The sequence below is a fragment of the Leptodactylus fuscus genome, chromosome 8 (genome assembly GCF_031893055.1).
Source record: "Leptodactylus fuscus isolate aLepFus1 chromosome 8, aLepFus1.hap2, whole genome shotgun sequence".
Taxonomy (NCBI): Eukaryota; Metazoa; Chordata; class Amphibia; order Anura; family Leptodactylidae; genus Leptodactylus; species Leptodactylus fuscus.
The window spans coordinates 44,922,153-44,949,636 of NC_134272.1; the positions used below are offsets into that span (position 1 = coordinate 44,922,153).

The following is a 27,484-nucleotide window of genomic DNA, read 5'->3' on the forward strand; positions in this document are numbered from 1 at the left end:
TTGTAACAGTAGATGTCCTATCCAAAAGATGTCAAAAAATATATAAAGGGTGACTTAATACCCAAGCAAAGGAACGCTACAAGAAAAACTTTATTGTTACTAAAAAATCACCCAAAGGTGACAACCCATGCAAACTAAAAACATTGACTGAGGGGGGAATGACAGGTATAAAAATTCATCAATCCTCACCATTTTCAATATCTCTGCATGCCTACTGCCAGTTATTACGAATATTCTTGTTTATTTGCAATTTTTTTAAACCCATACGGATGTAATACCTCTTAGAGCTAGGTTTTTGCTACTATATATGAAGTAGATTCTGTAGATAATATATTTACTATTGCCTAAACTGTAGGCATTGCAGAATCCATCACTCGTAATAGTTTTTAGACAAGTTATGAGATTTCAGGATTTGGAAGTAAAGACAACGCCTCCCTTCTCTGGTGGAAAGAATAGGGATTAGAAATAGTAAGAAATCTCCCCGTGTTGTCTGTTTTACCCTTAAATTCATGACGAAACAAATGTGGACACAACCATCTGTCTTTTAGAAAAAACAGTAGCTGGAAATACTTTTTAGATTTGGAGATGTTTGCTGAATGTTGAGTATGAAAATCCTCTGCTGTAAATAAATGATAGCAATAAAAACTTTATTAAGATACAAGGTATCTATAAGTCTTTACCGTAAAATTGCACTGCTTTGCAAAACTGAAAAATTGGGGACGTAATTCTCATTTAAAAAACTGATGACATAGATATGCAAATGGTTTCCTCTGTTTTCCCAGTAGACCAACTCTGCATCGAGAACTGCTGCTTTAGCACAGATATGGTCATATATATATTGAAAGCTCAGAGCCGTGTTTAGTAAATGAAACAATCTATGCACAGATATGTACACATAACACACAGGCAAAATGAATGGATGGGGATGGAGGCAAAATAGTTAAGATCCCTTTCTTGTTTCCTTCAGTGTCAGCACGATTACATCCCTGTATGTGGTTCAAATGGAGTCACTTACCGAAATGAATGCTACTTAAGAGGAGCTGCCTGCAAACAGCAAAGTGAAATACTTGTGGTGTCTGAAGGTTCATGTGTAACAGGTATGTTATAATGTTATATTGCACATTATATGCATGACATTGCTGGCAATTTGTTTTTTACATTGAAAACCTATATTACAACTTTATCCGGGATATTATTTGTGTCTGCATTAAATCTATGTGCAAATTAAAGCTGGGTAGGTTACGGACAGTAAAATACCTGGAAAATGAATGTTTAATAAAAAAAAATATATATTTAAAATAGAATGAGGTTTAAAGATTTGCTGACTAATATTTTTATTGAATACATTGAATACTCTTTGCAAAGTACTGATTTACAGTAAACTGATGTATCTCCTTATGGTATCAGAAAGTGTCCTCTATTGTGCTTCAATATTGTTACATGTAATGACTAGAGATTCCATAAAGTGGTAAGTACACATTTACTAGAACTTACCTAGAAATTTATTAACTGGACACTATGCTAAAGTTTAGCACCACAGGTGAATATCAGAAAACTTAGAATACATTTTATCAGAGAAAAATTCTTCTTTCTCCACTTCTTTCATCCTGCCTTTTGAAACTGTTCGCTCACTGTAATTTCTCTATTAGATCTTTTTTGGTTTCCCAAGATAACCAAGACCAATGAAAGATCACATTACGTGTCCCCACGCATTATAAGTCTGTAGAGGGGAGAAGGAGGGAAGTTCTGAGAGAGACACACAGACAATCTGCCATAAAAGTCTATAGAAGGGATAGGTGGGAGGGGGATCAGGAGCTGAGAGCGATAAACACAAACATCCTGCTATTAGTATTTCAGAGTAATGGGATTGGAACTTCTGGGCTGGGGCGCTTGATATAGCATTATGACAGCACCTCTGGGCATGCTGGGAGCTCCTGTCTGCAAAATCGGATCCTTTGTCGAGTCGGGTCATTTTTAGAAAGTACTTGCCAGGTATAAAGTTATTTATTATATTTTATTTAATAAGTACTATTTATGTTCCTGGGTGCTTAAAAACTGTTTTTAAGAAAAAAATACAGATTAGCGGGATGGTGACAAATTTTGTTAAAGGCTAAGGCCCCACGTGGCATCACACAGCAAAAATCCGCTGCAGGAAAAACCGATGAAGCAACGCATCACGGTGTTTCCCTCGGCACTTTAGTCAGAAAGTTTGCAAAGGTTTCCTCTGTGGACTTTCTATTTCAATTATACCTATGGGGAAACTGGTGGCTTTTCCATAGGTATGATTGACATGCTACGATTTTCTAAACTGCGCTGCTTTGGAAATAGTTGTGTGTCTGCAGTGCAGTTTTTACCTCAAAGTGGGCATGGGATTCACTACAATCTCATTCACTTTGCTCTGACTGTAAAACACCACAATTATTTCCACAGTATTTGCAGGGGCTACGCCACAGGGGGCCCCGGCCTAAGGTGGATAGAGATGGAGAGAAGATATTTGTCATATTTGTTTTCTGGATATTTGCACATGATCCACATGTCTTTTCATATTGGTTTTTCATTAGCCCATTTTTGTGTTTGAATGGTTAGAGATGGGTAAAAAAGATTTTTTTAGTTTCAGGTTCGGAAGGTTTGACTCAGAGATTCATTTCATGTTGAATTACATATCAGAAATAAAACTATTATGCTCTGGGGTCTCTTCAGACCCCAAAGTATAATATGTGGAGGCCCAAGTGAGCCACAGAAACATAATGAATAGTCAATCTCACCATCCCTCACTTTTCTGGGGCATCCTCGCCATGCCTGGCTCTCTCTTGGGGTTTTCTCTTGAACTTCTGGTTGGTGTTACACACTTTAAGGTTATCACTGAGGCCTGTGATTGGGCCTCAGCATTCACATGTTATGATGACGTTATGACTAGAGATGAGCGAGTAGATATATACTCAAGATTCGAATATTTGATTCGAGTAGTCCTCAAAATTCGACTACTCGATTGAATATCGAATCCCATTATAGTTTATGGGAATCAAATGCTCGTTTCAGGGGAAACCACAATTCGATAAATGGGACTCACTAAGTCCACGAGTAGCAGGAGGAGAGTGTTGGGGAGGAGCGAAGGAGAGTGCGGTACTTAGGCAGGAGTGTGGTACTGGTTCTGCAGGAGTCTCATCTTTGACGAGGCGGAGTCTAAGATCGGACCGCGATGTAGACTGCGTATTTAACATTAGAGCAGTCTACATTGTGGTCCGATCTTAGACTTACAACACCAAGTACCCCCGCCTGAGGTCTACAGGCAAGCTGACTACCTGCTTCAGGTAAGTTCTTAGAGCTATACAGTGTATACCATTCGGCCAATCAGTGCTAGTTCTGCAGGATGCTCGTCTTTGACGAGGTGGAGTCTAAGATCGGACCACAATGAAGACTGCTCTAATGTCAAATATGCACTGTATAGCATTCAGCCAATCAACATTGGTTCTGCAGGAGGGATGCTGTGGATTGCTACTCAAAGGTACTATCCTGCAGGTCTAACATTCTTCCCGCGCTGTGTCCTGCTCTGTACAGTTCTTTCTCTGTATGTGGGCCTGGACTCCTTCTGCTTTGCTTTTACTCGTCCTGCAGAACCACCGTTGATTGGCCGAAAGCTAGCATTCGGCCAATTAACGCTGGTTCTGAATCAAATTTTTACTGTGAATAGTGAGCGGTATTTGATCGAGTACGAGTATTTTGAATACCATAGTATTTGATTAAATACCTTCTTGATTGAATACTACTTGCTCATCTCTAGTTATGACGCTTTAATGCAAGTGTTATGGTGTTGGCACATTGCATGTGACCCTCAAGCACAGGTTCAGAGGCCCTTTGAAGTCCATGCCATGACAGGTTAGGACTGTTTTTTCATCATAGCATCATGAGCGGGGCTGAGCAGTGTATGCTAGTTACTGTAGTTTGAGGTTAAACATTTGAAGCTACGATATGAATCCTTGTCATTTACAGTATTTGTTAGCCCTCCTGATATGTGGCTTTCAGTCTGATCCTGGTTTTAAACTTGTTACCTGTATCCCTCCCTATAATACATGCTAGAAACAAATTCTGTTAGTTCAGGTTTCTGCTACCTTTACTAGTTCTAATACGCTATGCAGCTTTGTTATTGCACTGCTTTCCCATTTTACTATAATCCCTGATTATCTATACACCTTTATGTGCAAAGTTTGCAGTGGACTCTCTTCTTTCTGTCTACACCAATACTGCCTATTGGATCTCTACCCTTTCCCATGCAGCCTCCACATGGTGCTCTCCCTCTCTAATGCAGTTTACTCTGTTGTGTATAAACTATAAGACTGAGGTTAGGGAGGGGAAGCAGATGATACTAGCCTACAGCTGACAGCAGCCAAATATTGTGTAAAGTAGCAGAATGTCCAGACATGTTCAGGAGTTGCCCAGACTCTACAGCAGCAAATTGTAAGAAATGTAAGAAATGTTTTTAGAAAGTTACTTAAAGGCTTTTCTTGGCATATCAGTTGAACTATCCTTTAGGATAGAACATCAATAGGGGCACAATAAATGGGAACCCCGCCGTTTGATGTGGCAGCGCATGAACCCCACTTCTGCTTCATAGGTTATGTGATGTCATGTTCACTGGTCACATGGCCTGTGTGCAGCTGACTACCAGTGCACCAAGCACAGTCACTATAAAATGTATGGTGCTTGCTTTTCTTGGTTGTATGAAGAGCATAGAGTGGACTTCTGAACACTGTAGTGTCTTTATATAGATGATCTGCAAGGCATCTGGCTGTTTGAACCCCACCAGTCTTCACTTGATAACCAACCCTAAAGATAAGGCATCATCGCCTGATAAGTCTGGAAAACCCATTTAATCTTGGATTTAGAAGGCAAAACAATGAAAATAAATGAAAATGTTTTCATCGTCTTTAACCCCTTCCACTTGACAGCATAATGTCATCCGGAGGATATAAAGAGTTGAGCCTTCTACATATATATGGCTGCATTATACAGCAGGCAGCTGCCGGTAACATCTGTGAATGGTGACAGCACCAATCATGGCGGATAACAACTTAGATACTGCGGTAAATTGTGATCGCTGCATATGGCTACTGCGATCTTGGATGTGATCACTCCCACTACGACATCAAAACTATTGATTGTAATGACATTTTTCCAAGGTTCCCAGGCCAGTCATCACAGATCTTCTATTACACAGGGCAACAGAACTTTTTTAGTAATATACTGCAATGTCAAAGTATTGCAATATAATGTGAGAGAGATCAAATCCACTGGGGATCAAACCTCCCAGTAGTACTAAAAATAAATGTAATTTTTTTTTTTTTTTTTTAATTTAAGTAAAATTTCAAATCCTCCCCGTTTCCTCATTTTCTAAATAAAAATTAACAAGTGAATCAAATCCCTGAGGGTTCAAACAATCCAACAGGACTAAAAATAAACAGTAAAAAAGGCTTAAACATGTAAATAAAATAATAATAATTTAGCAATAAACATATGAAGAGCTCAACGGAAAAATGGCCTAAGTCCAAAAATCAATATTGTGAGAAAAACGAAATTTAAAGTTTTAGCCTAAAGCAAACGGGCATTATTGTGGAATATATCTATCCAATGTAATCAGCTAATGAACACCGTTAATCCTAATCATAAATTGTATTATTTATTAAAAAAATTGCAGCTTCATGTATAAATATTATTTATTTAATATTATTAATTAATTACTACTATTATTAAACGATGAAGAATAATAATTACCTGCCTCCCTTTTCGGCGCTAAATATGTGCAAAAGTCGATTTAGAGCCTTTTAAACAATAAGACAAAGTTTTTACACTAATATAAACAACAGACCGGAAGTCACGATTTCAATGAAAAAATGACCAACGAGAGTGAAGTAATTAAGTTTGTATTGGACTTAGGCCATTATTCCATTGAATGTAAATTCTTCTGCATTGAAATATATGGACTTAGGTCATTAATCCTAGGTACCTTGTAAACCCAATGCATAGAACGAGGTACAAAGAAGCTTTCTAGGTAATAATTTGAAATATGACAAAATGTGGACTTAGGCCATTTTTCCGTTGAGCTCTTCATATGTTGAAAATGTTATACTTTAATACTTTAAGGCTAAAACCCAATGTTGCGAAAAAGATGCTTTGTTTGTCGCACATTTTTATGAGCCAAAGCCAAGAGTGCATTGAGCATGAGGGAGAAGTACAGGTATAAATGCTTCCTATTATTTTCCATTCCTTTTGAAAGCAACTCCTGGGTTTGGTTCAAAATCTTCAAGAAAAAAATCCCCGGATATTTTAGTTGATGACCTATTCTATTCTTAGGTCAGTGATCAAATGTTGTATATATATTCAATCCCCTGAGAATGTCAGATAGTAGTGACATATGTCAAATTTGGGACCTTTACAAAAACCTTCCTGTACATGCCATTTATCTACATGTCAAATTTGGAGTCAAAATGGTTCAGGCGTTTGAAAGCCTATGGAGGACAGTCAAACAGACAATCTATTTTTTATATAGTTGATACGGTATAAGTACCTCAAAATAGTACCATAAAAAAGGTCTAATAAGAAACGAGACTTGATATGGCTGTATCAAAGTAAAATTGCTTATTCATTGAGATCAAAATGCATACAGGAGAAGGGGTTAATTGGTAACATGATTTATATACACACACCATATGTTTCACTTTATAAGAGATATGTTTTTATCTCAAGCTTTATGCATCAAATAGAGCACCGTTCAATCCATCATTCAAAAATGGAAAAGTATTCTACAACTGCAAACCTACCAAGACACGGCCGTCCACCTAAACTCTGGAGGAACTGCAGAAATCCACAGCTCAGGAGGGAGAATCTGTCCACAGGACAACTATAAGTCATGGACTCCACAAATCTGAGCATATGGAAGAGTGGCAAGAAGAAAACCATTGTTGAAAGAAAGACATCAGAAGTGCCGTTTGCAGTTTGCCACAAGCTATAAAGCTATATAGAGGACACAGCAAACATGTGGAGGAACATTCTCTGGTCAGATAAGACCAAAGTTGAACTTTTTGTCCTAAATGCAAAGTGCTATGTGTGGTGTAAAAGTAACACTGTTCAGCACCCTGAACACATCATCCCTACTATGAAACATGGTGGTGGCAGCATCATGCTGTGGAGAGGCTTTCCTTCAGCAGGGGCAGGGAAGCTGGTCAGAGGTGATGGGAAGATGGATGGAGCTAAATACAGGGCAGTCCTGGAAGAAAACCTGTTGAAGGCTGCATAAGACTTGTGACTGGGAAGGAGATTCAACTTCCAGCAAGACAATGACCCTAAAGATACAGCCAGAGCTACAGTGGGATGGATTAGATCAAAGAATATTCATGTTTTAGAATGGCCCAAAGTCCAAATTGCTGTTCACAGACGCTCTCCAACCAATCTGGCTGAGCTTGAGCTATTTTGCAAAGCAGAATGAGCAAAAATCTGTTTTACTTCTTGAGCAATCTCCTTTAGAGACATACCCAAAAAGACTTGCAGTCATATTTGCAGCAAAAGGTGACTCTATAAATTGATATAGGGGGGCTGAATACTTTTGCATTCCACACTTTTTAGATCTTTATTAGAGATGAGCGAACAGTGTTCTATCGAACACATGTTCGATCGGATATCAGGGTGTTCGCCATGTTCGAATCGAATCGAATACCGCGTGGTAAAGTGCGCCAAAATTCGATTCCCCTCCCACCTTCCCTGGCGCCTTTTTTGCACCAATAACAGCGCAGGGGAGGTGGGACAGGAACTACGACAACGGGGGCATTGAACAAAATTGGAAAAAGTCATTGGCTGCCGAAATCAGGTGACCTCCATTTTAGACGAATAGTGGATTTCAAATCCGGGTCATATGAGAATGTGAACTTTGTGACTATGAGACAGGGATAGCTGTACAGGCAGGGATAGCTAGGGATAACCTTTATTTAGGGGGGAATGTTATTAAAAATAACTTTTTTGGGCTCTATCGGGTGTGTAATTGTGATTTTTGTGAGATAAACTTTTTCCCATAGGGATGCATTGGCCAGCGCTGATTGGCCGAATTCCGTACTTTGGCCAATCAGCGCTGGCTCTGCTGGAGGAGGCGGAGTCTAAGATCGCTCCACACCAGTCTCCATTCTGGTCCGACCTTAGACTCCGCCTCCTCCAGCAGAGCCAGTGCTGATTGGCCGAATTCCGTACTCTGGCCAATCAGCGCTGGCCAGTGCATTCTATTGGCGTGATGAAGCAGTGCTGAATGTGTGTGTTTAGCTCAACTACGCCGGTGGAGTAGTTGAGCTAAGCACACAGATTCAGCTCTGCTTCAATCAGCGCTGGCCAATGCATTCTATTGGCGTGATGAAGCAGTGCTGAATGTGTGTGTTTAGCTCAACTACTCCACCGGTGTAGTTGAGCTAAGCACACACATTCAGCACTGCTTCATCACGCCAATAGAATGCACTGGCCAGCGCTGATTGGCCAGAGTACGGAATTCGGCCAATCAGCGCTGGCTCTGCTGGAGAAGGCGGAGTCTAAGATTGCTCCACACCAGTCTCCATTCTTGTCCGACCTTAGACTCCGCCTCCTCCAGCCGAGCCAGCGCCGATTGGCCGAATTCCGTACTCTGGCCAATCAGCACTGGCTAATGCATTGTATTGGCGTGATGAAGCAGTGCTGAATGTGTGTGTTTAGCTCAACTACACCGGTGGAGTAGTTGAGCTAAGCACACAGATTCAGCTCTGCTTCAATCAGCGCTGGCCAATGCATTCTATTAGCTTGATGAAGCAGAGTGTGCACAAAGGTTCAAGCGCACCATCAACTCTGATGTAGCAGAGCCAAGTGTGCACAAGGGTTCAAGTGCACCCTTGGCTCTGATGTAGCAGAGCCGAGGGTGCACAAGGGTTCAAGTGCACCCTCGGCTCTGCTACATCAGAGCCGAGGGTGCGCTTGAACCCTTGTGCAGCCTCGGCTCTGCTACATCAGAGCCGAGTGTGCGCTTGAACCCTTGTGCACACTCTGCTTCATCAAGCTAATAGAATGCATTGGCCAGCGCTGATTGAAGCAGAGCTGAATCTGTGTGCTTAGCTCAACTACTCCACCGGTGTAGTTGAGCTAAACACACACATTCAGCACTGCTTCATCACGCCAATAGAATGCATTGGCCAGCACTGATTGGCCAGAGTACGGAATTCGGCCAATCAGCGCTGGCTCTGCTGGAGGAGGCGGAGTCTAAGGTCGGACCAGAATGGAGACTGGTGTGGAGCGATCTTAGACTCCGCCTCCTCCAGCAGAGCCAGCGCTAATTGGCCAAAGTACGGAATTCGGCCAATCAGCGCTGGCCAGTGCATTCCTATGGGAAAAAGTTAGCTTGCGACAATCGCAAGCTGACAGGGATTTCCATGTAATAAAGTGATTTATATGCCACCAGACATGCTTCCCCTGCTGTCCCAGTGTCATTCCAGGGTGTTGGCATCATTTCCTGGGGTGTCATAGTGGACTTGGTGACCCTCCAGAGACGGATTTGGGATTCCCCCTTAACGAGTATATGTTCCCCATAGACTATAATGGGGTTCGAAACCCGTTCGAACAGTCGAACAGTAAGCGACTGTTCGAATCGGATTTCGAACCTCAAACATTTTGGTGTTCGCTCATCTCTAATCTTTATTTGTTCAAATTTTGAAATCCATGTAACATTCTCCTTTCACTTTACAATTATCTGCTACTTTGTGTTGTTTTCAATAAAATACATTTAAAGAGATTAAATCATTAAAACTGATTTTTTTTTCCCTAACACGTAGGAATAGCCTTAAGAAAGCATATTCTTCTCCTACCATTAGATGTCTTCTCCGCGCCGCCATTCTGGTTTTAATCGGTATGCAAATGAGTTTTCTCGCAGCACTGGGGGGCAAAAACTCTCCAGCGACGGCCTCTTCTTCCTCTGGAACACCCTCTCCGCAATGTCTTCTTCTGTTGGCTTCTTCTGACTGTAGATGACATGCGTGCGCAGTCGGTTCTGCCATCGGGCAGAGCCGACTGCGCATGCCTGTGGCCATTTTCTTATGGCTGCTTGCACTAACGGTTTGTGTAAGCGGCCACAAGAAAATGGCTAAGGCATGTGCAGTCCAGAAGAAGGCAACAGAAGAAGACATTGCGGAGAGAGCGTTAAAGAGGAATAAGAGGTCGTCGCTTGAGAGTTTTCTTGCAGCACTGGGGACGCCCCTAGTGCTGTTTGAGTGCTGGGAACCGCCCCCTAGTGCTGCAAGAAAACTCATTTGCATACTGTTGAAAACCTGGGTATTTACTTAATGGCAGCATGGAGCAGAAATCTAAATGTAGGAGAAAAAATTCAGTTGTAATGATTGAATCCCTTTAAGTTTGTAGTTGTAAGATAACAAAACGTGAAACTTTTCCAGAGGTTAAATACTTTTGCAAGGCACTGTACATGTAGTCTTTGTTGCCTTTAAGACATTACATGCACTAAAAAAATACACATCTCTAAAAGTAATTTTTAACTGGAAATCAACATTATTCGCATAACGATCACTTTTATATTGCTAATTGCTAAGTGATTCATTGTTATTTTTAAGATCTGGATCAGGAAAGATATTTTCCCCACTTATATAGGAGCTAATTGGCACTTCCAAGAGTCTTTGTTTGGATCGCCCTCATTTCCATGGTGCTGTATATATGCAGTTTTATAAAATTAAAAAAAAACTTGAATTTTTACATTTCTAGTCATACTATAAATCAGCAGGTTGCCAAGACTACAGCTATACCATATAAGAGCAGCAGAGAGAATATACCATGTACTCAGTTGTATGGGGCACAATGTTTCTTTAATGTGAATAATATAATTACTCAATCATGTGGCAGTAGCTTGTAAATGTACTGACACCCAATGGTGACTGTCATTGTACCTCCTATATCAGCTATACTGTTACTGTAGAAATATTCCTTTACTCATGTTGCCCATGTCATGTTTTTACAAATAATTATGCATTTATTATGTGGAAGAAATATGAATACATGTACATGCCTTTACAGGTAGCTGGCATGCCAGACAAATTATTGAGTTTCCACACAACACAACGGAGTAAAGGTCCAATGTTATGTGAGATGTGAGGGAATTGCTAGAACATAAACTCCCCACAATCTGTTGGTGAACCCTGGGGGGCGGACACAATAGACAGTGAGCCCTAAGCTGATTTCCCGCCCACTGTCAATTCCTGCTTGCCGGTCCTATCCTAAGCAATAAGTGGCAAGACAAACAACAACAAAGGGAGGTCAGCAACCAAGGGTCAAGTAACAGTCAGCAACGCAGTAGAGAATCAAAATCCAAGAGAGTAGCCAAAGGGTAAGCCAGAGGTCAGCAATGCAATAGTAGCAGAAGAGGAGCTTAGCAGGGACAAATTCACAATACCCAACACACCTATGTGGGCTGATGGCCTGTATATAGGAAACTAAAGACCTGCCCTAGGCTTGATTGGAAGACAGGCTTTCAATCACACAGTGCAACGAAAAACACTAAGCAAAGAATCAAACTGAACTCGTCTCCTGTAGTGCAGTGTGCGAGCGGACGGTAGCGTAGAGACCCGAACAGGCAGAGACGTTACATGAGAGGTTTTGTTTAGCAAAATTATTTTTCCAGACAGTATTGATGTGTTATTAAATTTTACCTATATTTTTTTTTATCATTCCCATGTTTTGGTGTTGTTTGCAAATGTATTCTTGTTAAACATCAGAACCCAACATTGATCCTTTATGATTCATTTAAAAATGAATTGTCAAACAGATTAGAACATTAAGAATAGAACTTATCACAAAGTCAGAACAGATTTCTGCTGGGAATTTATCACAGTTTTACAGAGAATAAACAAAAACAAAAAACATTTAGTAGAATCAGTTCTGTGGAAAAAATATGAACTTATTAAAGGGGTTGTCACATTCCAAGGATTCTCTTTATACTGTTAGCTTATGTCTATTCAAGAGTTTTTCTAAATACAATGCTTTAGCAATGCTGCTTTGTTGGCACCCATGAAATATATCACTGGTTTGGCACACTTCTGCTAGGTAGTGGTGGTGCTAGACAGAAGAGTTCTCTAACCCGCATTCCAGAGCATAACATTTATTGCACACACCAAACGTGAAGAGGGTTTTTTAATTGAAACAACTCGGTTAAAATGGCCTTCATCAGATCCATATCCACAATGTAGGACACCAACGCCCTCAAACCTCTTACATTGTGGTATGATCTATCTGGATGAAGGTCTTTTTGACTGAAAAATTGCAATTTTGTGATCTACAATTCCATTTTCTTGTCACGGATATATGTGTAATTAAAGAAAACACTTCACAAGGAAAAATCCTTTGGTGGGAGCAGCAATATACTGTATATGCTCCCGTTTACATCCATGTCAATTTTCCCTCCCTGGCCTTTTGTCTGATCCAAGTCTGATGACGTGACTCACCGCTCACTGTTTTTCGTTCTGGGCAGCTAATTGTAGTTTGCTAATAAAAGCTTGGATAGTGTCTGTTATCTCTCTATGTAAAAACAAAGATAACTTTCAGTTTACTGCAAGTCCATTGTAAGTCCTTGCAGCATGTATAGTTTTTTTTTCTCCAAACCTATGTAATATAATATATAGAGATGAGCGAACACTAAAATGTTCGAGGTTCGAAATTCGATTCGAACAGCCGCTCACTGTTCAAGTGTTCGAATCCCATTATAGTCTATGGGGAACATATACTCGTTAAGAGGGAAACCCAAATCTGTGTCTGGAGGGTCACCAAGTCCACTATGACACCCCAGGAAATGATACCAACACCCTGGAATGACACTGGGACAGCAGGGGAAGCATGTCTGGGGGCATAAAAGTCACTTTATTTCATGGAAATCCCTGTCAGCTTGCGATTTTTGCAAGCTAACTTTTCCCCACAGAAATGCATTGGCCAGCGCTGATTGGCCAGAGTACGGAATTCGACCAATCAGCGCTGGCTCTGCTGGAGGAGGCGGAGTCTAAGATCGCTCCACACCAGTCTCCATTCAGGTCCGACCTTAGACTCCGCCTCCTCCGGCAGAGCCAGCGCTGATTGGCCGAAGGCTGGCCAATGCATTCCTATGCGAATGCAGAGACTTAGCAGTGCTGAGCCAGTTATGCTCAACTACACATCTGATGCACACTCGGCTCTACTACATCTGATGTAGCATCTGATGTAGCATCTGATGTAGCAGAGCCGAGGGTGCACTAGAACCCCTGTGCAAACTCAGCTCACGCTAATAGAATGCATTGGCCAGCACTGATTGGCCAATGCATTCTATTAGCCCGATGAAGTAGAGCTGAATGTGTGTGCTAAGCACACACATTCAGCTCTACTTCATCGGGCTAATAGAATGCATTGGCCAGCGCTGATTGGCCAGAGTACGGAATTCGACCAATCAGCGCTGGCTCTGCTGGAGGAGGCGGAGTCTAAGATCGCTCCACACCAGTCTCCATTCAGGTCCGACCTTAGACTCCGCCTCCTCCGGAAGAGCCAGCGCTGATTGGCCGAAGGCTGGCCAATGCCAAAGGTCGGACCTGAATGGAGACTGGTGTGGAGCGATCTTAGACTCCGCCTCCTCCAGCAGAGCCAGCGCTGATTGGTCGAATTCCGTACTCTGGCCAATCAGCGCTGGCCAATGCATTCTATTAGCCCGATGAAGTAGAGCTGAATGTGTGTGCTTAGCACACACATTCAGCTCTACTTCATCGGGCTAATAGAATGCATTGGCCAATCAGCGCTGGCCAATGCATTCTATTAGCGCGAGCTGAGTTTGCACAGGGGTTCTAGTGCACCCTCGGCTCTGCTACATCAGATGCTACATCAGATGCTACATCAGATGTAGTAGAGCCGATTGTGCATCAGATGTGTAGTTGAGCAGAACTGGCTCAGCACTGCTAAGTCTCTGCATTCGCATAGGAATGCATTGGCCAGCCTTCGGCCAATCAGCGCTGGCTCTGCCGGAGGAGGCGGAGTCTAAGGTCGGACCTGAATGGAGACTGGTGTGGAGCGATCGCCTCCTCCAGCAGAGCCAGCGCTGATTGGTCGAGTTCCGTACTCTGGCCAATCAGCGCTGTCCAATGCATTCCTATTGGAAAAAGTTTATGTCACAAAAATCACAATTACACACCCGATAGAGCCCCAAAAAGTAATTTTTAATAACATTCCTACCTAAATAAAGGTTATCCCTAGCTATCCCTGCCTGTACAGCTATCCCTGTCTTAGTCACAAAGTTCACATTCTCATATGACCCGGATTTGAAATCCACTATTCGTCGAAAATGGAGGTCACCTGATTTCGGCAGCCAATGACTTTTTCCGATTTTTTTCGATGCCTCCGGTGTCGTAGTTCCTGTCCCACCTCCCCTGCGCTGTTATTGGTGCAAAAAAGCGCCAGGGAAGGTGGGAGGGGAATCGAATTTTTTTGGAGTTTGCCACGTGATGTTCGATTCGAATCGAACACATCGAACAGCCTGATATCCGATCGAACATGTGTTGATCTGCATTATGATAGATTACTAGCAATCATAATAAATAATCTTTCATTGGAAAAGGCAAAGTACTGAGGTACTCCATAGTGTCCTGTCCATCAAATAGTCAAAGCCCTCCCACCAGTTTGCTGAAGATTATAAGAAGAGACAGAAGTCACATTGGTGAGAGGGGAAGATGGGAAAACCCCTTTAACCACTTCTGGACCATCCAGAGTTTTTACGTCCAGAAGGTGGTTGCCTTTTTGTGCAAGAATGTACTGGTATGTCCAACCAGATTTCAAAAGCCCCATGAAACCTTGCAGCTGCTGAAATGGGGAGCCAGCTGTAACTTCAGCCAGAGCTCCCAGAGAAAAGGTAGGTGAGGTTTATTATCTTCCCTGCCTTCCTGATCGCTGTGTATACAGTGTTCAATGAACGCTGTATACACCACTATGGGCACCCTCTGACTTAGTGGTCATGTGATCCACTAGGATCAATGTTTGTTAGAGCTGCTGCACCCTACAGGACCCAGCTCGGCTATATAGTAAAGGGCAGGAGGCTCTATTGTTCCTGTAACTGGGGATAAATGTACCAGCCTCAGTTACATGGGAAATTAACCTCCCCCACAAAAAAAATGTGATCAGATGTCCCCAAAGGTCTATTATGACCTTATAGGGACACAATGTGAGAAAAAAAATAATAGAAAAGTTATATATATATATATATATATATTTAAAAAATAAAATAATATGTCAATAAAATGCCCTTATTACAGATTGTACCTCCATCCTCGACGACACCATACCAAATAAAAATTTCCGTAACAGAGTAAAAACTATTGTAGGCTAAGACGCCACAGGATATCTCACAGCAAAAAAGCGCTGCGGGAAAAACCGCAATGGAAATGCATCACGGTTTGCAGAGTTTTCCTCTATAGACTTTTTTATGTAGATTGTGAACCTCATTAAGGGACCACAATGTACTTTTTTTTTTTCTATCAGTATGTCTTTGGAGGAAATCCATGCACACACAGGAAGAACATACAAACTCCTTGTAGATGTTGCGCCTGGGGGGATTTGAACTCCAGAACTCCAGCGCTACAAGTCTGCAGTGCTAACCACTGAGCCACTGTGTTGCCCCGACCTCTGTGGACTTTCTGGTACAATTACACCTATGGGGAAACCACAAGCATTTCTGCAGGTATAATTGACATGCTGCAATTTCCAAAACCGGTTTTGGAAATTGCAGTGTGTCCACAATGCGGTTTTTAACTCAAAGTGGGCATGAGATTCACTAGAATCCCATCCACTTTGCCATTACTGTAAAATGTCAAATTGCGGCATTTCAGTCCCCTGGGGCCCCAGCCTTACAAGGTTTTTTAGTAGCACTTTGTGTTATTAAATAAACAAGACACGTTTTCCCTCCTCTTTTCTTTATTTTTTCCCAAATATAAAAAAAACTAAAACACATGCAAAAATAAAATCAGTATAAAAATAAAGTCCTTTGGGCCACTGAAAGAAGACGCAAAACTTAGTTGAATAATGCAAGTGATAAAAATGTTTTAACACTGCAAACCGCACATACAGAAAACCCCAAAAATGTATCTGGTCCTGAACCAGAAATTAGCACAGTACTGAAGTGGTTAGGGGAAAAAAAAATAATCATTTTAAACTTTAGTTTGTATTGAAAGATCTATAAGATTATTTTACAAAAAATTAGATAACATTCACATACTTTGAGCTGTTAGTCCTGGACTCGTTTCCAGAGATGCTGGCTTAATTTGTTCAAAACTTTCTTTGAAAATACTCCAATTTCTTGCAATATTTCTGTTGCAAAGCCGTTTATTCCCATGGACTTTTTCTCTGGCAGTTTTCTCAGGGTCAATCTGATTTCACTTTCAAACCACCAACAGTTCTTTACTGCCGTTTAGATCATTAAAATAGTTTTAACAATATTGATCGCATTCCCATAAAAGTCCTTTAGTATTTTACATTTTCTTATTGTTTTTGCTTTTTATAATTTCACTTTAAATTTCTGTTTTATTTCACAGATCTTCTTAAAGCAATCATTGATTTTCAGTTTATTCAGTTTTATTCATAGATATCATTGGAATATTAATTGGTGGACATGTTTGCATGTTTGTGAGTCATTCACTTAAAGGTAGGCTGTCAGGTGTAAAACATTTCCCAAACCTATAATAGACCACAAAAGTGACAAAGTGACCACAAACAATGACGCGATGCAGAAGTAATAATCTTTTTATGGATATGAAAATCAGCCTCAAGTGCATCAGGGGTGCGACTTCAGTTACTAGATTTGCCTGTGCACAAGTGCTCTGAATTTCCCCTATATTGTTGCCCAGTATCACTACTATCACTACTATCAGTGAATGACATTTTCAACCTCTGTCTGTGTCACAGGCCCAACACATTTATAGGCTGATTTTCTCATCCATAAAAGGTGATTATCTTTGCATTACTTTATTGGTTTCTGACTACACATGTTTCTGCAATTATTAAAGGTCCCTTTATAGCACTATAATTTATTTGGGGGTCATTTTGGACCTGACCCTTAATCAGTTGTTCCAAGCCAATGTCTCTCAGTCAAAAGCACTGCAAACATATGCCACTTTAAATGTATTTTCCAGGATTATGATCTTGATGGTGTATCCTTTGGATAGGTCATTACTTTCAGATACCTGGCCCCAGTGATCAGCTGTCTGAAGACACCGCAGCCTTTAGACAAACTCTATAGCCAGTTCAGAGATTACTAAGCAAAGTACACTGTACATTGTATAGTGGTCGTGAAGCTGAAGTTTATTCCATTAATTTAAAAGGGACTGATCTATAAACCATAGTCATGGGATTAATGGACATGATGTCACTGACCTGAAAAGAGGATGCATTACTCACCTTAGACAGCTGAATGGTGGGGGTCCGATTACCATCTGATATACGACCTATCCTAAACATACATCACCAATATAGTGTAGAATACATTAAATTATTGGAAACTTTAAATGGAACTTCATTATAAAATATTTCAGAAAGAGCTTGATAAGCAGGAAGCATGGGCCTAAACATGGCAGGTAAAATTTTATGTCCATAAATGTAAATTCTAAGTAGTTGTACTACTACATATATCCTAATCGGTATGATACTGGGTACAGAAAAACTAGAGAAGCTCTTGGATATTCTTGTTGCTACATACAGGTTATTTTGGTTTGGGTCAAAACAGTGCATCTTCTAACCCATGTCTAAGACCTCTCAACCAGCCAAGGTAGTACCTTCTTCCCACTGATAAGACGCAAAAATCTCAAAACAGCTGCACCTGTTTGGGTCCCTTTTCCATTTGTATCCTTTTGTTTCACCCGTGATACTCAGTCCATATGTTCGCCAGATTTACTAGCTTGACCGTCATCCAGGGAATAGCCCTCCTAATATTCTAAATATGAAAGTTTGTATGTTTGTGTGTTTGTTACTCATGCAAAAACGGCTGAATGGATTTGGATGAAATTTGGCTCATAGATGGTTTGTAACCTCGATTAACACATATACTTTTATCCCAGTAAATGACATGGCTTCACGACTGTTATGAATTTATGTTTATAGTTTATATACTATATTACACTGCTCTTGCCAGCAGCAGTATCTCAGCTAATTGCACTTTGCTGATAAAGCCTGGTCTGTTATCTTTCTATGTAAACACACAGATAACACTAAGTCCATTGTGTACAAGCATCTGCATACACACTGAGATGGGAAAACCCCTTTAATCCAAATTGGCAGTTTGCCAATTTCAAACATGCCGGGAAAAAGAAAATCTAATTTCTCACAAAGTTCTGCTTAAGAGCTGCCGAATGCCGGAGCAGGCGAAACATCGATGGCAGCAATTTGCTGAATATAGGCGGATCGTCGATCAAGTCGCGTGCAGAGGCTAGTTATCTATAATGCTAGGAATCCCTCCCTCCCAGCGACATAGTGTTCTGTACCGATACAGTCCCACTCTCGGCATGAAGGTCAGGCTGGTAAATCCGGCAAACCTATGGACCAAGTTTCACCAGTGAAAAACGGTCGTGTGAATCTAGCCTAAAACTATGTTCTTCTAAGAAAAACAAACTACTAAACGGAAATTTAATGGCAAAACACAAAAAATCTCTTTTTTGTATAACTGTCAGAACTCCAGTCATGCTCTTTATCCTAATTAATTAATCAGTATCTACAATATTATTCTGCTTCTATTCTCAGATTAAACCACATGTATTACATAATTCTCATAGTCACGATATTTAATTACAAAAGTATTTTGCATAAAGATAATACTCACCCATAGATTATAAACCTTTGAAATTATATTCTGCCATTTAATTTTGATAAGTAGACCCAGAAGCATGGCGAGTACATGAAAGTGAAGCTGCAGAAGGTTGCTTATGTTTCATTGAATAGAAAAATCTGCTATTAAAGAAAATGATGTGCAGCTGTACAGTATATGCTGAATAACATCTCCAATCCCATTGTTCTTACATTTCATTATACTGTACCTGTTTGCAAACCATTTTTGACATCGACAGACTATTCATCTAAGAAAAGTAAATTATAATGAAAAATTTTCTGATTTGAATCTAATGACAGACAAGAACACATTGATGTAGATTCTAATTCAGCATTGAGTTTTGAGAAACATAAAAAGAGCCAAGTAAAAAATGTATTGTTAGAGATTACTTAAAGGGTTTTTTCCATGAATATAACCATATTTAAATTTATAGACAATTAAAAGCGAACATTTATTATTACAAATGTTGTAGTTTATAAAGATTTTCTCTAACCATCTCAGTGGTGGCCGTCTTTTGTCTAGATGATTGCCATTGCATACAACCAGAATATTAGGTAGGGACAGTGTGTGCATGAGAAGATGACCTGGCCACAATAAGGAAATTATGACTTGGTTTCAAACTATACAATGTTCTTGCATTCGTTGTCGTATCCATTGAGAATCAAATCAAAACAACAGACTGTCACCAGTAAAATGGTTGGAGAAAGTTGCAGTCCCTAAGGGTCCATTCACACTGAGGAAAATGGCACTGATTCTGCCACAATAACTTGCGGCATAATCAGCGCTGATAAAAAAGACTCCCATTAGGTTCAATGGGTTTCGTCTTTCGTGCGGAACACATTGAAATCAATAGGAGGCTACCCATTGATTTCAAAGTGTTCCGCATGGAAAACGGAACCCATTGAAGTCAATGGGAGTCTTTTTTATCAGCGCTGCCGCAAGTTATCGTGGCAGAATCAGCGCCAACTTCCCCCGTGTGAATGCCCCCTTACAGATACATAGGTTGGTCATTACAAGTCTTTGATAAACAAAATTTTTAGCAATTACAAGTCTCCGATGGTCAAACAACACAGCAGTTACTAGTTCCTGATGGTTGCACAGCTTAGCAGTGACGCTGAGTTCACACCAGCATTCGATCTCCGTTTTCAGGTTTCCGCCTTCTGCATGCAGAAGATGGAAACCTGTCATGCCGAGTCCGGCCGTGAGTGCCGGTGAGCGTTTTAAGCGCTCCGCGGCTAAACCGTTTTTTTTTTTTTTTTAAACCGGACACAGAGTACTGCATGTCTGACTCTGTGTCCGGTTTAAAAAAAAAAGGTTTCGCGGCGGAGTGCATAAAACGCTCACCGGTGTACATGGCCAGAGACTTTTCAAGCCCATTCAAATGAATGGACTTGAAACATACCGGCAGGTTTCCGTCTCCTGCCTCTGTTTTGTGCAGGAAACGGAAACCTGCAGAACAGAGTATGGGCGCAGATGTGAACGAGCCCTTACAACAATGAAACCTAGCTTAATATAGCTGTAACAACACTAGATATAATAACTGTCTTAAGGCAGAAAGACAGTAATGTAATATTTAGAAAAAAAAAAAACATGTAAAGAAGAAATATTTTAATGAAATAACTCCTCCACACAACCCTATTTGTTCATTTTATTAAAAAAAAGTCCAACAACTCTGATATAATCCACAAGATCCTGAGCACCTGCAAAACAAGAACAGAACCCCAAAGGTTATCAGCGTTATAGCCATTCATCTGAATCGATGGGCTGTGGGCTTCGCACTGTCTCAGTCTTTGGTCACATTTGAGCAAAATAGAGCGCTCCCTTTCCACTCTCTTTACTGGATTGTTGTCCAAGATTGTACTGATGTTGACCACACCACACGCAGGATGTATAAGACATGCTATACCTTTCAGATCTAAGCAAAGCAACAGGTTCAGGGTGAAGATTATAGAACTACTTAGTGGGGTTCTTGAGGTCACTGGCAGGGCCCAACTCCATGTTTTCCTCTGTAGCAGTCTTCTATGCACTGTTTCTTCCCTGCACCAGACAGGATTACTGGCAGTCTCTAGTTACTGGCTGTCTCATTGCTCACCACATAGACACATACACGCTGAAATATTTATCTTTTAACTATTAAGTGCTGTCTAAAGATGAGGTGAAAGAGTAAATTATTCATATTTCTAATTTAATTTCTGTGAATTTTCCATTTTAATGAAAATTGTTCTCAGTGCAAAGTAATCTTCGGACTGGTCACCATAGTGGTTCTGTCATGAAAGATTCATTGGAAATGAGTTACTGGTAAGAATAATGAACTTTTTCTTCGGTTTGGCCTATTTTCCCTCCTGCTGGTTGATGTTGTTTCTGCCTCAAGATTTTGCAATGTTCAAAGTAGGCCATAGTCCAAAAATAGACTGAATCATCATTTTTTTATTTGTTGGTCTCTGGGTTCAGTTTTTAATGTGCTTTAGAATGCAAAAAATGAAAAATTTTGAGTTAAACGTATATCACTCATTTGTTATAGAGACCTGGTTTTATTCTATTTTTTGTTATGGACATGCTTAGTATATATCTCACATGAACAAGAAAATACATGCAGATATACCTAACTTGTAGGCAATTTTTACCTTTGTGACTTTAAAGGCAAGTCCATACAATATGGTCTATCAAAAGAAATATAAATTCACAAAAAGCACTTAATTTTGTCGCAATTTTGCAAAACTATAGCAGTAAAAACACACTTCAATGCAGTCTTATCAAAACCTAATCCACTTCATTAAATATAGTATGATTCAATATTTTTACAAATGAAAAGAATACAAGTATTATTATACAAATAATTATCTGCTAAATGTAATATGTAGCCTAGGGGATGTTAATATACTGAATATACTGAGTCATCATGAATAGCAATAACAATTACTTATTTGCTCTCAGATCATTGCATTAAGAACTATTTCTTTCTAGTGTGTTTCATTTGTCAGTGAGATACTGGTGAATCCCTGCAAAATATTTCAACCATGTTATACAAAAGTTGGGGAATTTTTAAGAAGAAATATTTTACCTTATATGTGTTAAAGCCATGTTCCAGAGTAATAGCGCACTCCTTTATGTAAAATACAGCAATGAAGCTCCACTGATGTCTCTATATACTTCCATAATGCTGACTTTATGTGACATACAGTAAGGCCCCATGTAGACAACCGTGGTGTGGGTCAGTATGCTACCAGTGTATTTCACCCATATGTGTCCCATCTTTGTAATTCACCCATTCTTTTCTATGGACCCATACACACGACTGTGATTTTCATGGTCCCGTGTGAGGGCCGACAGTCCAGGCCACATGAGATAGGACAGGTCCTATTCCTGTCCTATTTTGCGTCCCATGCTTCCGTGACCCATATTCATTTAATGAAAGGAGCCACAAATAGCACACTGATCCATTCTTTTCTATGGGCCCATACACACGACCATGGTTTTCATGGTCCCGTATGAGGGCCGACAGTACAGTCCACATGAGATAGGACAGGTCCTATTCTTGTCCTATTTGGTGGCCTGTGCTTCCGTGGATCTTATTCATTTAATGAAAGGAGCTGCGAAATTATGGTCGGTGCACTAGCGACACACGGGGACATGCCAGTGTCCCCTGTGCGCTTCCCATGCTTTTATTTCCCAGTTGGTTGCGGTCTTCAACTGCTTTAAATGTCCCCAAACAGTGATGATGCCTTCATAATGACCCTCACAGTAATGATTTCTTAATTACCAAGCATAATGCCCCCCTTAATGGCAACACAGCATAATGTCCCATTAAAGTTTCACACTGAGGTTGGTGGGCTGTTAGTGTTATCTAATCAGCCTAGTGCACCCTTAGTTCCCCAAGATGTATATTTCATCATTAGTTCCCCCGCTTCCTATGTACAGTATGGGAGCCCTAAAAGGGCATAAATGTCAACTTAGTGCTCCCCACACAGTCTAATGCTCCTTGTTTTTTCCTCCTATACTATATTATGTCCCCTTAGTGTCTCACACACAGTATGATGTTCTCTTAGTGCCCCCATGTAGTACGATGTCCCTTAGTGCCGTTACAATGTATATTGTCCCCTTATTGTCCCTGCACATAAACAGTAATATTCACTTAGCTTTGTTCCCATAATGCACAGAGCTGAATGTGTATATACAGAGTACATACCGTATATATAGTTAAAATCAGGACATGCCACTGCCTGCTCAGGACAATTAGATAGTACCTGAAACCTGCAACTGCCCTTCTGGATACAAGATGCTTGAGATATATGTTTTTATTGAAGGGACATCTGAATCAGCAACCCGTCTGTCTCAGTTCTCCAAAGTGTCTGTTCTTTTAACAGTCGGTTCAGGAGAACCAGTTGGACTTCATCCATATGCCCCATAATAAAAGTGAAATAGTGTTTTCATATTATATTCATAAATCGTATACCTAAAGGGCTAACAGAATGATTACAGCGCCTGCTTTGATAGAATTTGACAGTAACAAAGAATGTACATTTGCATCTGATGTACGAATACAACAATTTAGATGGTGGTATTATGAAACAATATTACCTATAAACTAGAAGAGTAAATGGTCCTAAACTTCAAAGGGTCTAAATTCTGGAGACTTAGCAATATATGATGCCATATGCATTCTGCTTTTCAGGTAAATCTGAGTGATAAGATGTTGTGAGTACATAAGTAATACTAGTTCTGGCCTTTTGTTACAATTTGCAGTATAGCAGTTTTAGCAGTTTTCCCTTTATCTTTCAGTTGTCCCTGAGTTAGTTGGTGTAGACCAGGGGTAGGGAACGTACGGCTCTCCAGCTGTTGCATAACTACAACTCCCAGCATGCATACTGGCTCTGCTGTTCTGGGAACTCCCATGGAAGTGAATGGAGCATGCTGGGAGTTGTAGTTTCACAGCAGCTGGAGAGCCAAAGGTTCCCTACCCCTGGTGTAGACTGTCTGCTATGATGCCTCTCATACACTGTGTATAGTACAAAGAGGGGGATGTCTTCCTTCTTCCACTGTAACTGTCACTCATATACAGATAAGCAGTCGCAACACTTGGGACATACAGTAAAATAACAGGACTGAACAGCTTGAGGAACAATGAATTATGTTAAAATTACATGACCTTTTAATATCTGTTTTGTTCTTATGCTATTAACCCAGTGACTGTCACATTAAAATTGTGGAAATGACATTTTATTATTGCCAGTAAATATTGCTGCCACACAACTCTGGTACATGGGCATTTAACCCCTTAGTGATTTCATTCAGTTTAGCATTGAACCAGTAACATGTTATTTACTCAAGGAAGCTTTATGAAGCCTTGCATATTGTAGGTACATATAATATTATAGATGTGTCATGTGAGAATATTAAAGAAAGGCAATTTGGCCATTTTTCAATATTTTTATGGCATTCACAGGGCTGTATAACAGACTAATAATATATTATGGTCGCCAAAATTATGGCAGCAACACATTTTATTGTTTTTCAGTTCATTCGCATAATAAAAACTTTTTCCTGAGTATAATTTTAGTTTCATTATGTTTTACCATCTTCCAAAACCCATAATGTTTTTCTTTATTTCATCACCATGGCTGTGTTAAGGGAGCCTGCACACGGAGTTTACACTCGCTCACTCTGAACGTAAAACTCGTGAGTAAAAAACAGATCCCATTGACTTGAATGGGTGCCGCCATATGCGTGCTCCCCATTGAAATCAATGGGAGACTTTTTTGCCTATTGCTTTCAATGTGATACGCACCCATTCAAGTCAATGGGATCTGTTTTTAATGAGTTTTACGTTCAGAGTGAGCGAGTGTAAGCTCCGTATGAAATGATGGGAGTTGTAGTATATATATATATATATATATATATATATATATATATATATATATATATATATATATATATATATACATATTGTGAGAAGGTGACAGGCAGAGTTCTGGAATCTTGCTATATCTCCCCCAGGTTTTTAAACCTATTTGTGGTCTAAGTCTTGAGTAGGCGAGACAAACTTGTGCTTGTTTTGTTCATGTGGTTGTTAATAAGCCACACGTATAGTTAGGTTATCATTTCTGTTTAGTTAGTCGCTTGGACGAGCAGGATTTTATTTTGTTTTTGCCTGAAGTTAAGGCTACATTTTGTATTGCCCATTTTGTGCCCTAAGTCAAGATTTATGTTTTTTTTTCCTTGTGTTTGACTGATTTAGTCCGCAACACTGCTTCTACTGAGCTACCTTCCCCACTAAATATATATATATATATATATATATATATATATATATATATATATATATATATCCACACATTATTTAGCTGCTGGATACAGTGTCATTGGCTAAAATGTCTGAACATATGTAGCAAAATCTGAGGACCAAACATTCTCTTGATAAGTTTCTCAAAGCTTTATGCAGCGTGATATGAAGCACAATGACATTACATAAATGACCTGTTAATGAGGAAAGCTGATAAATGTTTCACTCCTACAAGACAAAGAACCATTTTGCAATAAATAAATTATTCACCACCACACCTGATATTACCTTCATAATTATGTAATGATCAATAAATAATGTTCAAGAATGTAAAATTACTTGAACTATGTTTTATTTTGTTTATTTAGTATTATACTTTAGCAAATGAACAAAAGGTATAAAAGAAGAGAAATAAGAAATAAAAAAATTGTGCTCAAACAGAAAATTTGCACTGCAGCGCTCAGCATTTCAAGTAAAAACATTCATTTATTTCATTATTATTTAAAATCTGTCCTCGGGGGAGATGAACAAATCATGACGTCCACTTATGATGGCTCTCTGTCCCACCAACAGCAATATCCTTAACAAATATGTCCAGATAAAAACAAACACCAGGATTAGAGATGAGCGAGTAGTATTCGATCGAGTAGGCATTCGATCGAATACTATGGTATTCAAAATACTCGTACTCGTTCGAGTACCACTCGCTATTCGAATGGAAAAATTCGATACAGAACCAGCGTTGATTGGCCGAATGCTATACAGTTGGCCAATCAACGCTGGTTCTTCTCCTACCTTTAGAAGCGTCCCTGCGGCGTCTTCTGGCTCTGAATTCACTCTGCCAGGCATAGGGCCTGGGCAGAGCCAACTGCGCATTCCTGCGCTACAAGAAAATGACTGTAAGCGGCCATTTTCTTGTAGTGCGGGCATGCGCAGTCGGCTCTGCCCAGGCCCGATGCCTGGCAGAGTGAATTCAGAGCCGGAAGATGCCGCAGCGACGCTGCACGGAGAAGACTTCTCGGAGAATCCAGCCCGACCCTCACTCGTGGACTTGATAAGTTCAGTTTGATCAAATGTTGCCTACCCCTGAAACGAGCATTTTCCCCCCATAGCGTATAATAGGGTTCGATATTCGATTCAAGTAGTCGAATACTGAGGGGCTACTCGAAACAAATATCGAGTATTTAACTACTCGCTCATCTCTAACCAGGATATTAGTATAGAAGTGGTGATGATGGTAAAGCTTCTAGCTGTCTCATGCTTAAAGTAGTTCCCCATTACTTCAAGATACCACCTTATTCCTCGGCAACACACCATATTTTTATACGCACTCACCGGCGTCTCTTCTTATTTCAGTGCCCGGAAGTTACATCAGATGACGTTATTAGTGTGCACTCATCCACTCAACCAAAGGGGTGCCACATTAGGAAAAAGGCACCAAACGGCACACCCCGGACACAGCAAACTTGCAATGCCATGGGCACACCCCAGTGATACACCCCGGGCCCCTACCCCAAAATAGCAGCACATACACCACCTGCACAGCAGCAAGCATCAACATGTTCCCTTGCAACCTCAGACAGCTCATTAACCCTTCCTAAAGAGGAGCTTTATCACTTTCAGTTCTGTTTTATCATCTACACTAAGAGGTCCAGTAGCTTTTGTGCGCAAAATCCATCTGGCATCCTTTCTTAATAGCAGCCACTTTCTGCGCGATATAAACTATACTTACTATATACATTACATTCCCAAAGGGCAAAAACTTGGTTTTCAAATTGAAGCTGTTAGAATTGGAAATAAGAAATTATAAGGAAATGAAATAGTTAATTTTGCTCAACCTCATAGCAACAAACTAAGTTGAAGTTAATAGGGTACATTTACTAAGTTACTTTGACTTTTTGTGGTTTTTTTCTGTACTGTGCTTTATGGCGTATTTGTGCCTTTCTTTTTGCGGCAAAGGTGATGTAGCCTAAGTGGAGATTTTTTTTTTTATATATACTTTTTATTTCCCACTCTAGATTCTGCCTAAAATCGGCCGAATGAAATGTCCTGCAAAGGGAACTTTTCTCTCTGTCGGTTATACTGAAACCTGGTGGACCAGACTATAAACATAGTTTTAGGCTAAGGCCTGACGTAGTGAGCCGTAGCCAAAAAACGGTGCGTAAAAGACTGCGTCAAAATCGCATTGTGTTTTTTTCCACAAAGTTTTCCTCTGCTGACTTTCTGCCCCTATTATACCTATACAGAAAATTACAAAGTTTCCACAGATATAACATACTGCGATTTTCTAAAACGTGAACATTTTTGAAATCACAGCTTTTCCACTGTAGATTTTT

General features: G+C 40.2%; 1 protein-coding gene across 1 annotated transcript in view; it reads left to right on the plus strand.

The window, feature by feature from the left end:
• The window catches only part of TMEFF2 (transmembrane protein with EGF like and two follistatin like domains 2), a 482,652-nt gene that overhangs the window by 40,776 nt on the left and 414,392 nt on the right, over positions 1-27,484 (plus strand). Inside the window, exon 3 of the mRNA XM_075285434.1 lies at positions 968-1,097. Within this exon, the coding sequence (XP_075141535.1) occupies positions 968-1,097 (130 nt within the window). The remainder of the gene's footprint in view (positions 1-967; positions 1,098-27,484) is intronic.